We start from the raw sequence: 14,380 nt of genomic DNA, 5'->3' as shown, positions 1-14,380 counted from the left end.
ACATCCAAATCCATGACAAACTGAAAACAAATTAAGGCACACCTTGGCAGAACCTGACATACACCATAAGTATAGGCACTTTGTTTAATTCATTAATTTGTGGCTGCCCCCCCCCACCTTTAAGTGCTGCTCTTGACACTGGCGGATGAAGGATTTTTTTTAGGGGGCGCAAACCCCCTAAAAGGGCGCATGTACCGGGAGTAAAACACGATATATTTGAAATACCAAAATAAAGTTCCTTCTTTAATTCGGACTCCCATAATTAATCTAAATATAGTTTCAAAAATGAATAAGTCTTTAATCAGCAAAGAAAAGATCCTTCAATCTTTGGATTTCGCTAAGACAGTGAGCAAGAAGAAAAGTGCTAAGCACAATATTTTCACGGAAGTCCAAACGATCAGAAACGTGTGAAAGCCTTAATCATCAAAAATCGTTAAGACGGAGTATTGGACGAGGGTTCGCGTTCTTGGGGATAGTGAGCCAATGGCAAGCAGCCCCTCGAGCACAGGACGAAAGAACTGCGTTTGGGAGTGGGGTAAATGTGTTTTTTAATTTTAATGTTAAGTTGGATCTAAAAGAGTTCGTACCGCAAATAATCTCGGTCACCATTTATTGTCTTTGAAGTGACCCATTGCTGTACAACTAAGCATGTAAGTTTAATAAATCTATTGTCTTTTCATAAGTGTTCGTTTCTCTTGTATGTCTGAGTCTAGTCCGATAATAGGTAACTAGTTCGCCAGTCTCCAAGGTAAATGCTCCCTAAGGAATCTGATCTCCAAGTGGCGCTATAGGAGAAATCTCTATCGCCACGAGCAAACCTTTGCTATTACTACAATTGTTCCTTCAATGGTACAAATGGCGCGTGTCGGAAATTGGAGGAAAACTGCGAACTAGTTAGGCCATTTAAACTTTGTAATTCAAATTTGATTTTCGGAGAGATACAGACATATAAGAAAATTGATTAGGCCTATAACCGCTAGGCTACGATAGGAAACCCTTTATATATCTCATAAGATATAATAGCCTACCCCAAAATAGTTTAAGTAAAATAATAAATTTGTTTTAATTTTATATAAACGCAAAAAAAAAAAATATTGAAATATTGTATATTGTAACAGAAATGGCTTTGTCATTGGAGGACGGTAAATGGACTTCGCTTTTAGCTGCTCTCAAATTAGGAAAACTTCGAGCAACTTTGCTTGAACTTTGGCTATTATAAATAAATTCGTAGCCCCACAAAGAGTTGGGTAAAATATAAAAAATGGATAAAAGGCTCAATGAATAATTGTAAAATGAGAAAAAAAAATTAAAAAAAAAAAATAGTATTCAGTTTTTAAAAAGTATAAGCAAGTGTATAATTAGTAATTTTTTTAGTGTTAGTAATAAATGCAATGTAGTAGTGCCGTATATTACTAAATAATAAAGTATTTGTACCATTGAAGGGTCAATTGTTTGTAGTAATAGCAAAGGTTTGCTCGTGGCGATAGAGATTTCTCCTATAGCGCCACTTGGAGATCAGATTCCTTTGGGAGCATTTACCTTGGAGACTGGCGAACTAGTTACCTATTATCGGACTAGACTCAGACATACAAGAGAAACGAACACTTATGAAAAGACAATAGATTTATTAAACTTACATGCTTAGTTGTACAGCAATGGGTCACTTCAAAGACAATAAATGGTGACCGAGATTATTTGCGGTACGAACTCTTTTAGATCCAACTTAACATTAAAAATTAAAAAACACATTTACCCCACTCCCAAACGCAGTTCTTTCGTCCTGCGCTCTAGGGACTGCCTGCCATTGGCTCACGGGCCCCAAGGACGCGAACCCTCGTCCAATAAGACGTCTTAAATATTTTTGATGATTTAGGCGTTCACACGGTTCTTATCGTTTAAACTTCCTTAAAAATATTGTGCGTAGCACTTTTCTTATTGCTCACTGTCTTAGCGAAATCCAAAGACTGCAATTTCTTTTCTTTGCTGATTAAAGACTTTTTCATTTTTGAAACTAGATTTAGCTTAATTATAGGAGTCCGAATTAAAGAAGGAACTTTATTTTGGTATTTCAAATATATCGTGTTTTACTCCCGGTACAATAGGTTGATCCGGTAAACTGGCGTTAGGAGCAAGTTTCAGTAACGTAAACTTGCTTTAATTAAGTAAATTGCACTACTTTAGATAATTTTAAGGGGTTGAGCATCCCTTCACCCTCTGGATCCGCCACTGGCTCTTGGTAGCAAAATAAAGCCACCTGCCTTGAAAAGAGATTTTCCAATCAAGATTTGTATTTTTATGCGTTTGGAAATTATATTTATTGGCAATCCTGTATTTTATTTCCGCGGATGATTTAAACCTTATAAAACCAGTCAACACGAAATAGACTAGCTATGGATGAAGATGATGAATTGCTTTCTAGACATCGCCAAGAGAAAAAGACTCTTCAAGGTAGCTTAAAAAAGGGTTCCAGACAAATACTAAAATTAACTATCCAGATTTTATTTGTTCTGGTTTTATTAAAACCTATTAAGGCCTACCTTAATTTGATTATATAGGCTATTGACATTTTGTTAAACTAATTAAAAAAAATTTGTGTACAAAATAAGTTTTGGTAAAATTCTACTTTAGTTACTTTTGGCTATCTTGGAAAGGGGTTGGGTTAGGAAAATGAAACTTTCAGGGATGGATGTACATGCTAAGGTATGTCATAGGAAGGTACTTTGAAGTACTTACCTCCACTCCTCCCCCCTCTATATAATGCTAAATTACTGCACATTACTAGTTGTTTTAACTCATATTTCATCCTATATTGCTATCATAATTATAAATCACTGCTTACCTTACACAACTTCAGCTTTTAACCTTGTTCATTAAAATATATTCCAAAATTCTATTTCAATCCTAAACCATTTAATTTCCTATCCTTGCTGACTATTTTTATGGTATAATAAAACCAGGTTTGTTGTGATGTCGAGACTTTGCTTATCAGAAACCCTTACCCTTGAGGGTAGCAGACACATGCCAAACACCTCTGTGTTGATAAGACCATTTAAAATGTATTAATTAGGGAAAGGATTTGACAAGAGAGACTTGTAAAAATAACCAAATTGTTTTTAGAGGACAAATTATGTCATAGGAAGATGTTTTTGAAATCCCCCTTCCACCCAAACTCAAAATTTTCTAAAATTCTACTTTAGAAGCTTTTAAAATATTTCTAAAGCACTAAAAGATAGAGTGCTAAAAACATCAGAATCAACTTCAGAGGACACGTTATATCATGGGAAGAGGTTTTTAAAATCCCCCTTCCCCCCAAACTCAAAATTTTCCAAAATTTTACTTTATAAGATTTTAAATTATTTCTAAAGCATTAAAAGATAGAGTGCTAAAAACATCAGAATCTACTTCAGAGAACATATTATATTACAGGACGAGGTTTTTGAAATCCCCCTTCCCCCCAAACTCAAAATTTTCCAAAATTTCTACTTTAGAAGCTTTTTACATATTTCTAAAGCACTAATACATAGAGTGCTACAAAAACCAGTATCGACTTCAGAGAATAAATTATGTTATGGGAATATGCTTTTGAAATCCCCCTTCCCCCCAAACTCAAAATTTTCCAAAATTCTACTTCAGAAGCTTTTTTAAATATTTCTAAAGCGCTAAGACATAGAACGCTACAAACAGCAGAATTGACTTTAGAGGACAATTTTTGTCATGCGAAAATGTTTTTGAAATCCCCCGTCCCCCCAAACTCAAAATTTTCCAAAATTCTACTTTAGAAGCTTTTTAAATATTTCTAAAGCACTAATAGATATACTATAACATAATTTGTCGTCTGAAGTGGATTCTTATATTTTTAGCACTCTATCTATTAGTGCTTTAGAAATATTTAAAAAGCTTATTCTGTAAAACTTTGGAAAATTTTGAGTTTGGGGGAAAGGAAGATTTCAAAAACATCTTCCCATGACACAAATTGTCTTCTAAAGTCGATTCTGATGTTTTTAGCGTTCTATAGCATCTGAAGTAGAATTCTGGAAAATTTTGAGTTTGGGGTGAAGGGGGATTTCAAAAACATCTTCCCATGACATGAATTGTCCTCTAAAGTCGATTCTGATGTTTGTAGCATTCTATGTCTTAGCGCTTTAGAAATATTTAAAAAAGCTTCTAAAGTAGAATTTTGGAAAATTTTGAGTTTGGGGGAAGGAGGATTTTAAAAACCTCTTCCCATGATATAACGTGTCCTCTGAAGTCGATTCTGATGTTTTTAGCACTCTATCTATTAGTGCTTTAGAAATATTTGAAAAGCTTCTAAAGTAGAATTTTGGAAAATTTTGAGTTTGGGGGGAAGGAGGATTTTAAGAACCTCTTCCCGTGATATAACGTGTCCTCTGAAGTTGATTCTGATGTTTTTAGCACTCTATCTATTAGTGCTTTAGAAATATTTAAAAAGCTTCTAAAGTAGATTTTTGGAAAATTTTGAGTTTGGGGGGAAGGGGCATTTCAGAAACATCTTCCCATAACATACTGTGTCCTTGAAGTAGATTCTGATTTTTGTAGCGCCATATCTATTTGTGCCTTATAAATATTTTAAAATCTTCTAAAGAATAATTTCGGAAAATTTTGAGTGTGGGGGGAAGGGGGAATTGAATAACATATTCCCATAACATAATTTGTCCTCTGAAGTTGATTCTTATATTTGTAGCACTCTATCTATTAGTGCTTTAGAAATATTTAAAAAGCTTCTAAAGTAGAATTTTGGAAATTTTTGAGTTTGGGGGGATTTCAAAAACATCTTCCCATGACATAAATTGTCTTCTAAAGTTGATTCTGATGTTTGTAATGCTCTATGTCTGAGTGCTTTAGAAGTATTTAAACAAGTTTCTAAAGTAACAATTTCGGAAATTTTGGAGTTTGGGGGGACGGGGGATTTCAAAAAGATCTTCCCATGACATAATTTATCACCTAAAGTTGATTCTGATGTTTGTAACGCTCTATGTCTTAGCGCTTTAGAGATATTTAAACAAGTTTCTAAAGTAACAATTTTGGAAAATTTTGAGTTTGGGGGGAAGGGGGATTTCAAAAAGATCTTCCCATGACATAAATTTTCATCTAAAGTCGATTCTGATGTTCGTAGCGCTCTATGTCTTAGCGCTTTACAAATATTTGATAAGCTTCTAAAGTAGAATTTTGGAAAATTTTGAGTTTGGGAGGAAGGGGGATTTTCAAAACCTCTTTCCGTGAAATAACGTGTCCTCTGAAGTCGATTCTGATGTTTTTAGCACTCTATCAATTAGTGCTTTAGAAATATTTAAAAAGCTTCTAATGTAGAATTTTGGAAAATTTTGAGTTTGGGGGGAAGGGGGATTTCAAAAACATCTTCCCATTACATAATTTGTCCTCTGAAGTCGATTCGTATATTTGTAGCGCTCTATCTATTAGTGCTTTAGAAATATTTAAAAAGCTTCTAAAGTAGAATTTTGGAAAATTTTGAGTTTGGGGGGAAGGAGGATTACAAAAACATCTTCCCATAACATAATTTGTCCTCTGAAGTCGATTCTTATATTTGTAGCGCTCTATCTATTATTGCTTTAGAAATATTTAAAAAGCTTCTAAAGTAGAATTTTGGAAAATTTTGAGTTTGGGGGAAGGGGGATTTTAAAAACCTCTTCCCATGATATAACGTGTCCTCTGAAGTTGATTCTGATGTTTGTAGCGCTCTATCTATTAGTGCTTTAGAAATATTTGAAAAGCTTCTAAAATAAAATTTTGAGTTGGGGGAGAAGGGGGATTTTAAAAACCTCTTCCCGTGATATAACATGTCCTCTGAAGTCGATTCTAATGTTTTTAGCACTCTATCTATTAGTGCCTTAGAAATATTTGAAAAGCTTCTAAAGTAGAATTTTGGTAAATTTTGAGTTTGGGGGGAAGGGGGATTTCAAAAACATCTTCCCATGACACAAATTGTCCTCTAAAGTCGATTCTGCTGTTTGTAGCGTTCTATGTCTTAGCGCTTTAGAACTTTTAAAAAAAGCTTCTAAAGTAGAATTTTGGAAAATTTTGAGTTTGGGTGGAAGGGGGATATTAAAAACATCTTCCCGTGATATAATGTGTCCTCTGAAGTCTATTCTGATGTTTTTATCACTCTATCTATTAGTGCTTTAGAAATATTTAAAAAGCTTTTAAAATAAAATTTTGGAAAATTTTTAGCTAGGGGGGAAAGGGGATTTTAAAACCCTCTTACCGTGATATAACGTGTCCTCTGAAGTCAATTCTGAAACTTGTAGCGCTCTATCTATTAGTGCTTTAGAAATATTTAAAAAAACTTCTAAAGTATAATTTTGGAAATTTTTGAGTTTGGGGAGAAGGGGGATTTAAAAAACATCTTCCCGTGATATAATGTGTCCTCTGAAGTTGATTCTGATGTTTTAAGCACTCTATCTATTAATGCTTTAGAAATATTTAAAAAGCTTCTGAAGTAGAATTTTGGAAAATTTTGAGTTTGGGGGGAAGGGGGATTTAAAAAACCTCTTCCCGTGATATAACGTGTCCTCTGAAGTCAATTCTGATGGTTTTAGAGCTCTATCTATTAGTGCTTTAGAAATATTTAAAAAGCTTTTAAAGTAAAATTTTGGACAAATTTGAGTTTTGGGGGGAAGGGGGATTTCAAAAACATCTTTCCATAACAAAAGTTGTCCTCAGAAGTCGATTCTTATATTTGTAGCGCTCTATCTATTAGTGGTTTAGAAATATTTTAAAAGCTTCTAAAGTAGAATTTTGGAAAATTTTGAATTTGGGGGGATTTCAAAAATATCTTCCCATGACATAAATTGTCTTCTGAAGTTGATTCTGATGTTTGTAATGCTCTATGTCTTAGCGCTTTAGAAATATTTAAACAAGTTTCTAAAGTAACAATTTTGGAAAATTTTGAGTTTCGGGGGAAGGGGGATTTCAAAAACATCGTCCCATGACATAAATTGTCCCCTGAAGTTGATTCTGATGTTTGTAACGCTCTATGTCTTAGCACTTTATAGATATTTAAAAAAGTTTATAAAATAACAATTTTGGAATATTTTGAGTTTGGGGGGAAGGGGGATTTCAAAAAGATCTTCCCGTGACATAAATTGTCCTCTAAAGTCGATTCTGATGTTTGTAGCGCTCTATGTCTTAGCGCTTTACAAATATTTAATAAGCTTCTAAAGTAGAATTTTGGAAAATTTTGAGTTTGGGGGGAAGGAGGATTTACAGAACATCTTACCGTGATATAACATGTCCTCTGAAGTCGATTCTTATGTTTTTAGCACTCTATCTATTAGTGCTTTAGAAATATTTAAAAAGCTTCTAATGTAGAATTTTGGAAAATTTTGAGTTTGGGGGGAAGGAGGATTTAAAAAACATCTTCCCATCACATAATTTGTCCTCTGAAGTCGATTCGTATATTTGTAGCGCTCTATCTATTAGTGCCTTAGAAATATTTGAAAAGCTTCTAAATTAGAATTTTGGGAAATTTTGAGTTTGTGGGGAAGGAGGATTTCAAAAACATCTTCCCATAACATAATTTGTCCTCTGAAGTCGATTTTTATATTTGTAGCGCTCTATCTATTAGTGCTTTAGAAATATTTAAAAAGCTTCTAAAGTAGAATTTTGTAAAATTTTCACTCTGGGGGGAAGGGGGATTTTAAAAACCTCTTCCCATGATATAACGTGTCCTCTGAAGTCGATTCTGATTTTTTTAGCACTATATCTATTAGTGCTTTAGAAATATCTAAAAAGCTTCTAAAATAAAATTTTTAAAAATTTTGAGTTAGGGGGGAAGGGGGATTTTAAAAACCTCTTCTCGTGATATAAAATGTCCTCTGAAGTCGATTCTAATGTTTTTAGCACTCTGTCTATTAGTGCCTTAGAAATATTTGAAAAGCTTCTAAAGTAGAATTTTGGGAAATTTTGAGTTTGTGGGGAAGGAGGATTTCAAAAACATCTTCCCATAACATAATTTGTCCTCTGAAGTCGATTTTTATATTTGTAGCGCTCTATCTATTAGTGCTTTAGAAATATTTAAAAAGCTTCTAAAGTAGAATTTTGGAAAATTTTGAGTTTGGGGGGAAGGGGGATTTTAAAAACCTCTTCCCATGATATAAAGTGTCCTCTGAAGTCGATTCTGATGTTTTTAGCACTCTATCTATTAGTGCTTTAGAAATATTAAAAAAGCTTCTAAAATAAAATTTTGAAAAATTTTGAGTTAGGGGGGAAGGGGGATTTTAAAAACCTCTTCCCGTGATATAACATGTCCTCTGAAGTCGATTCTAATGTTTTTAGCACTCTATCTATTAGTGCCTTAGAAATATTTGAAAAGCTTCTAAACTAGAATTTTGGGAAATTTTGAGTTTTGGGGGAAGGGGGATTTCAAAAACATCTTCCCATGACACAAATTGTCCTCTAAAGTCGATTGTGCTGTTTGTAGCGTTCTATGTCTTAGCGCTTTAGAAATTTTAAAAAAAGTTTCTTAAGTAGAATTTTGGAAAATTTTGAGTTTGGGGGGAAGGGGGATTTTAAAAACATCTTCCCGTGATATAACGTGTCATCTGAAGTCGATTTTGAATGTTTTAGCACTATATCTATTAGTGCTTTAGAAATATTTAAAAAGCTTTTAAAATAAAATTTTGTAATATTTTGAGTTAGGGGGGAAGGGGGATTTTAAAACCCTCTTCCCGTGATATAACGTGTCCTCTGAAGTCGATTCTGAAACTTGTAGCGCTCTATTAGTGCTTTAGAAATATTTAAAAAAGCTTCTAAAGTAAAATTTTGGAAAGTTTTGAGTTTGGGGGGAAGGGGGATTTTAAAAACATCTTCCCGTGATATAATATGTCCTCTGAAGTGGATTCTGATGTTTTTAGCACTCTATCTATTAGTGCTTTAGAAATATTTAAAAAGCTTCTAAAGTATAATTTTGGAAATTTTTGAGTTAGGGGGGCAGGGGGTTTTAAAAAACTCTTCCCGTGATATAACGTATCCCCTGAAGTCGAGTCCAATGTTTCTAGCGCTCTGTCTATTAGCGCTTTAGAAATATTTAAAAAAATTTTAAAATAAAATTTTGGAAAATTTTAAGTTAGGGGGGAAGGGGGATTTTAAAACCCTCTTCCCGTGATATAACGTGTCCTCTGAAGTCGATTCTGAAAATTGTAGTGCTCTATCTATTAGTGCTTTAGAAATATTTAAAAAAGCTTCTAAAGTACAATTTTTGAAATTTTTTAGTTTGGGGGGAAGGGGGATTTTAAAAACATCTTCCCGTGATATAACGTGTCCTCTGAAGTCGATTCTGATGTTTTTAGCACTCTATCTATTAATGCTTTAGAAATATTTAAAAAGCCTCTAAAGTAGAATTTTGGAAAATTTTGAGTTTGGGGGGAAGGGGGATTCCAAAACATCTTCCCGTAACATAATTTGTCCTCTGAAGTTGATTCTGATATTTGTAGTGCTCTATCTATTAGTTCTTTAGAAATATTTTAAAAGCTTCTAAAGTAGAATTTTGGAAAATTTTGAGTTTGGGGGGAAGGGGGATTTCAAAAACATCTTCCCATGACATAAATTGTCCTCTAAAGTCGATTCTTGTGTTTGTAGCGTTCTATGTCTTAGCGCTTTATAAATAATTAAAAAAGCTTCTTAAGTAGAATTTTGGAAAATTTTGAGTTTGGGGGGAAGGGGGATTTCAAAAACATCTTCCCTTCAAATAATTTGTCCTCTGAAGTTGATTCTGCTTTTTTTAGCACTCTATCTGTTAGTGCTTTAGAAATATTTAAAAAGCTTCTAAAGTAGAATTTTGGACAATTTTGAGTTTGGGGGGAAGGGGGATTTCAATAACCTCTTCCCGTGATATAACGTGTTCTCTGAAGTTGATTCTGATGTTTTTAGCACTCTATCTATTAGTGCTTTAGAAATATTTTAAAAGCTTCTAAAGTAGAAATTTGGAAAATTTTGAGTTTGGGGGGAAGGGGGATTTTAAAAACCTCTTCCCGTGACATAACGTCTCCTCTGAAGTTGATTCTGATGTTTTTAGCACTCTATCTTTTAGTACTTTAGAAATACTTTAAAAGCTTCTAAAGTAGAATTTTAGAAAATTTTGAGTTTGGGTGGAAGAGGGATTTCAAAAACATCTTCCCATGACATAATTTGTCCTTAAAAACGATTAGGTTATTTTTACTGGTCTCTCTTGTCAAATCCTTTCCCTAATTAATACAGTTTAAATGGTCTTATCAACACAGAGGTGTTTGGCATGTGCCTGCTACCCTCAAGGGTAAGGGTTTCTGATAAGCAAAGTCTTGACATCACAACAAACCTGGTTTTATTATACCATAAAATAGTCAGCAAGGATAGGAAATTAAATGGTTTAGGATTGAAATAGGATTTTGGAATATATTTTAATGAACAAGGTTAAAAGCTGAAGTTGTGTAAGGTAAGCAGTGATTTATAATTATGATAGTAATATAGGATGAAATATGAGTTAAAACAACTAGTAATGTGCAATAATTTACCATTAAATAGAGGGGGAGGAGTGGAGGTACGTACTTCAAAGTACCGTCCCGGGACGTACCTTAGCATGTAGATCCATCCCTGAAAGTTTTATTTTCCTAACCCAACCCCTTTCCAAGATAGCCAAAAGTAACTAAAGTAGAATTTTACCTAAGTTTTTCCAAGAAAAGTAAAGAACTCCATTAAACAAAAAAAGAACAAAAATAAAATCAAATAATCTACCAAGCATGAAACTATCACAAATCAGCATCAATAGGCCTAAATAAATGAAACCCAAAATGAACAGAAATTACAATAAATAACTAAATCAAACTCAAACCAGCCGAAATTAACATAAGTTGGGTGCAAACCCCCTATGCCTTCCCAAGGCCAGAACAAAATTTGCACTTTACTGAAAAAAAATAAATATTTGGTAAATTTCTACCAAATCATATTATTGACTTACGCATAAAGTGAATATACCATTCGATGCCTTTTTTATGCTGATTACGAATACAGTAATCATTTCTATCGGAAATGAATTTTAGCTCCCCCCCCCCCCCCTATATATGCCAATTCAGGGTATATATTTATACAACCTAACCCTGAATTGGCATATATAAGGGAAATCCATTTCCGATAGAAATGATTACTAGCCTATATTTGTAATCAGCATAAAAAAAGGCATCGAATGGTGTATTCACTTTATTCCTAACTCAATAATATGATTTGGTAGAAATTTACCAAATGTTTTTACTTTTATAACTTTAATAAATCAAATAATATTAACATTTTGATTACTAAATATCAGTATATGTATATTGAACTGACAATGCAAATTCATTTGTATTTTTTTCAGTAAAGTGCAAATTATCAAACAAGTGCCATACAAAGAGCATTTGCATCATATGAAGCTCCCTACTCTCACATACCAGAGGAAGTGAGGCAACATGATTCTAACCCACAAAGTCATTTCAAAAAATACTCTTCCTGGTCTCCTTGCTCCCCCAGAATACCTTTTGACAAGAGGACATTCAATGAAAATTTTCAAGAAGCACTCTTCTATCCAAGAGAGAAGCCATTTCTTCAGCCAACAAATAACCAACTTGTGGAATCAGCTCTCTGAAGATATGGTGTCTGCAGACTCGACGATTGCCTTCAAGCGAAGACTTGACAAAGATTGGCAACAGCAGGAGTTCCTCTACACCTGGGAAGCTGCTGAGTCTACAACCCAAATGTAGCAAGCGAATCACGACAAACAAAAAAAAAACATTAGATGTCATCACCAAGCATTACAAGGATGGAAAATCCTTAAATTTGCTCCAAGCTGCGATTTAAGGTAATTTAAGGTAATGATGTTCTGGCCTTAGGAAGGCATAGGGGTTTTGCACGCAACTTATGTTAATTTCTGCTTGTTTTGAGTTTGACTTGGTTATTTATTGTAATTTCTGTTCATTTTGGGTTTCATTTATTTATTGATGCTGATTTGTGGTAGTTTCATCCTTGGTAGATTATTTGATTTTGTTTTTGCTCTTTTTTTGTTTAATGGAGTTGTCCATATTTTTAAGGAAAACACAGGAGTGTCCTCCTGAAAAGTATGTTTTCTATCTGGAAATCAACTATGCTGAACAAAATAGCTATCTCAAAATTTTTATTGGATGTGTTTGGGGGAAGGATGGGTGTGGGGGGGGTCTAGTTGCCCTCAAATCACTTTCAACTATTAAAAAGGGCACTAGCCCTTTGAATTTCCAATTGAATGAGTTTTTTTGAAGTTTCTACAACAATGCCTTCTTTAAAAACCTTATATGCCCCCAGGGCATAACTTGAAACCCTTGTCCTGAGGGTTGGGAGGGGGAGTGTCTGAGGGCTGTGGGGGAGTGTCCTCCTCAAACACATTTTGAATGAGCCTTTTTTGAAGTTTCTACAACAACACCTTCTATAAAAACCTTGTATGCCCCCAGGGCATAATTTAAAACCCTTGCCCTGTGGTTTGGGGGGGGGGGGTGTCCTCCTCATATATTTTCTATCTGGAAATCAACTACACTGAACAAAATGGCTATCTCAAAAGTTTGATTGGATGTGTTTAGGGGAATAATGGGTATGGGAGGGAAGCTAGTTGCCCTCCAATCACTTTTGACTATTAAAAAGGGTACTATCCCTTTGAATTTCCAATTGAATAAGCCTGTTTTGAAGTTTCTACAACAACTCCTTCAATAAGAACCTTATATGCCTCCTGGGCATAACTTGAAACACTTGCCCTGATGGTTGTGGGGGAGTGTTCTCCTCAAAAACATATTTTTTATCTGGAAATCAAGTATGCTGAACAAAATGGCTATCTCAAAATTTTGATTGGATGTGTTTGGGGGAATGATGGGCATGGGGGAGGGGGGGCTAGTTGCCCTCCAATCACTTTTGACTATTAAAAAGGGCACTAGCACTCTAAATTTCCATTTGAATGAGCCTGTTTTGAAGTTTCTACAACAACGCCTTCTATAAAAACCTTATATGCCCCCAGGCCATAACTTAAAATCCTTGCCCTGGGGGTTGTGAGGGAGTGTCCTCCTCAAAAATATATTTTCTATCTGGAAAACAAATACGCTGAACAAAATGGCTATCTCAAAATTTTGATTGGATGTGTTTGGGGGAATGACGGGGGGGGGCTAGTTGCCCTCCAATCACTTTTGACTATTAAAAAGGACATTAGCCCTTTGAATTTCCAATCGAATGGGCCTATTTTCAAGTTTCTATGACAACGCGTTTTATAAAAACCTTATATGCCCCCAGGGCATAACTTACAACCCTTGCCCTGAGGGCTCTGAGGGAGTGTCCTCCTCAAAAACATAATTTCTATTTGGAAATCAACTATGCTGAACAAAATGGCTATTTAAGATTTTTGATTGGATGTGTTTGGGGGAATGATGGGCATGGGGGGAGGAGGCTAGTTGCCCTCCAATCACTTTCGACTATTAAAAAGTGTACTAGCCCTTTGAATTTCCAGTCTAATGAGCCTGTTTTGAAGTTTCTACGACAACGCCTTCTATAAAAACGCCATACCCGGCCAATACTTAGGGCCAATCTTCATGAGGATGTGAGCTTGATGAGTCTTGGGTAAAATTCTAGTTTAGCTAGCCTACTTTTCACTAGGCTATCTTTGAAAGGAGTTAGGTTATGAAAATAAAGCTTTCAGGGATGGGCCTAGAGGCTAAAGTTTGTCCCAGGAAGGTGTTTAGAAGTCTTCACCTCTATCGTTTCTACCTCTAGATGGTCCTGAAATTTGCCTAAAAGACAGATCTATATCTATTGAAGTTGTGACAAAACAGCATTTTTAGCTTTATTTTCAATGATCAGTTTCTTTTTCTTTAGGTTTAGTTCTGTAAACGCAATTCCTGTCATTTGAGTAGAGTTTTAAGCCATATGAATGTTTTTTTTTTCAAAATTTAGCAAATATATTTGCATATCTTTAAAACTTTATAAACTGGGATTGAGCAAAGCTGTGAAGCTAAAAACAATTTTGTTGTACTTCATTTAAGCAGAAGATCTATTTTGCAAAGTTTCACTTTTATAACACAAAGATTTTCAAAGGTCATCAAAGGTCAGGACCCTCTAGAGGGAGTAGGAGTGGAAGTAGGTACCTCAAAATACCTTCCCAGGACAAACTTTTGCCTGTAGACCCATCCCTGAAAGTTTCATTTTCCTAACCTAACCCCTTTCTAAGATAACCAAAAGTTGCTAAAGTAGAATTTTACTAAAGGAGTCTTTTAGTCATGTGAACTAGTATTTTTGATCTGAATTTGCTCAATGAAAGTATATTTTTCCTCTTTTTCATTTCTTGTTGAAATTCCCTGTGATCTCCAGTTCATCTGCTTGAAGACAAGAG

At 34.5% G+C, this 14,380-nt stretch overlaps 1 protein-coding gene across 1 annotated transcript in view; it reads left to right on the top strand.

The window, feature by feature from the left end:
* The first annotated feature begins 2,349 nt into the window (after positions 1–2,349).
* The window catches only part of LOC148947934 (deubiquitinase OTUD6B), a 29,311-nt gene continuing 17,280 nt past the window's right edge, over positions 2,350–14,380 (top strand). Inside the window, exon 1 of the mRNA XM_089095147.1 lies at positions 2,350–2,448. Within this exon, the coding sequence (XP_088951273.1) occupies positions 2,391–2,448 (58 nt within the window). The 5' untranslated portion in view covers positions 2,350–2,390. The remainder of the gene's footprint in view (positions 2,449–14,380) is intronic.

The sequence above is a fragment of the Artemia sp. Qi Xiang Cuo genome, chromosome 10 (genome assembly GCF_049724085.1).
Source record: "Artemia sp. Qi Xiang Cuo chromosome 10, ASM4972408v1, whole genome shotgun sequence".
Taxonomy (NCBI): Eukaryota; Metazoa; Arthropoda; class Branchiopoda; order Anostraca; family Artemiidae; genus Artemia; species Artemia sp. Qi Xiang Cuo.
Note: the sequence above shows the minus strand (reverse complement) of the source record. Positions and strands in the feature narration are given on the sequence as shown.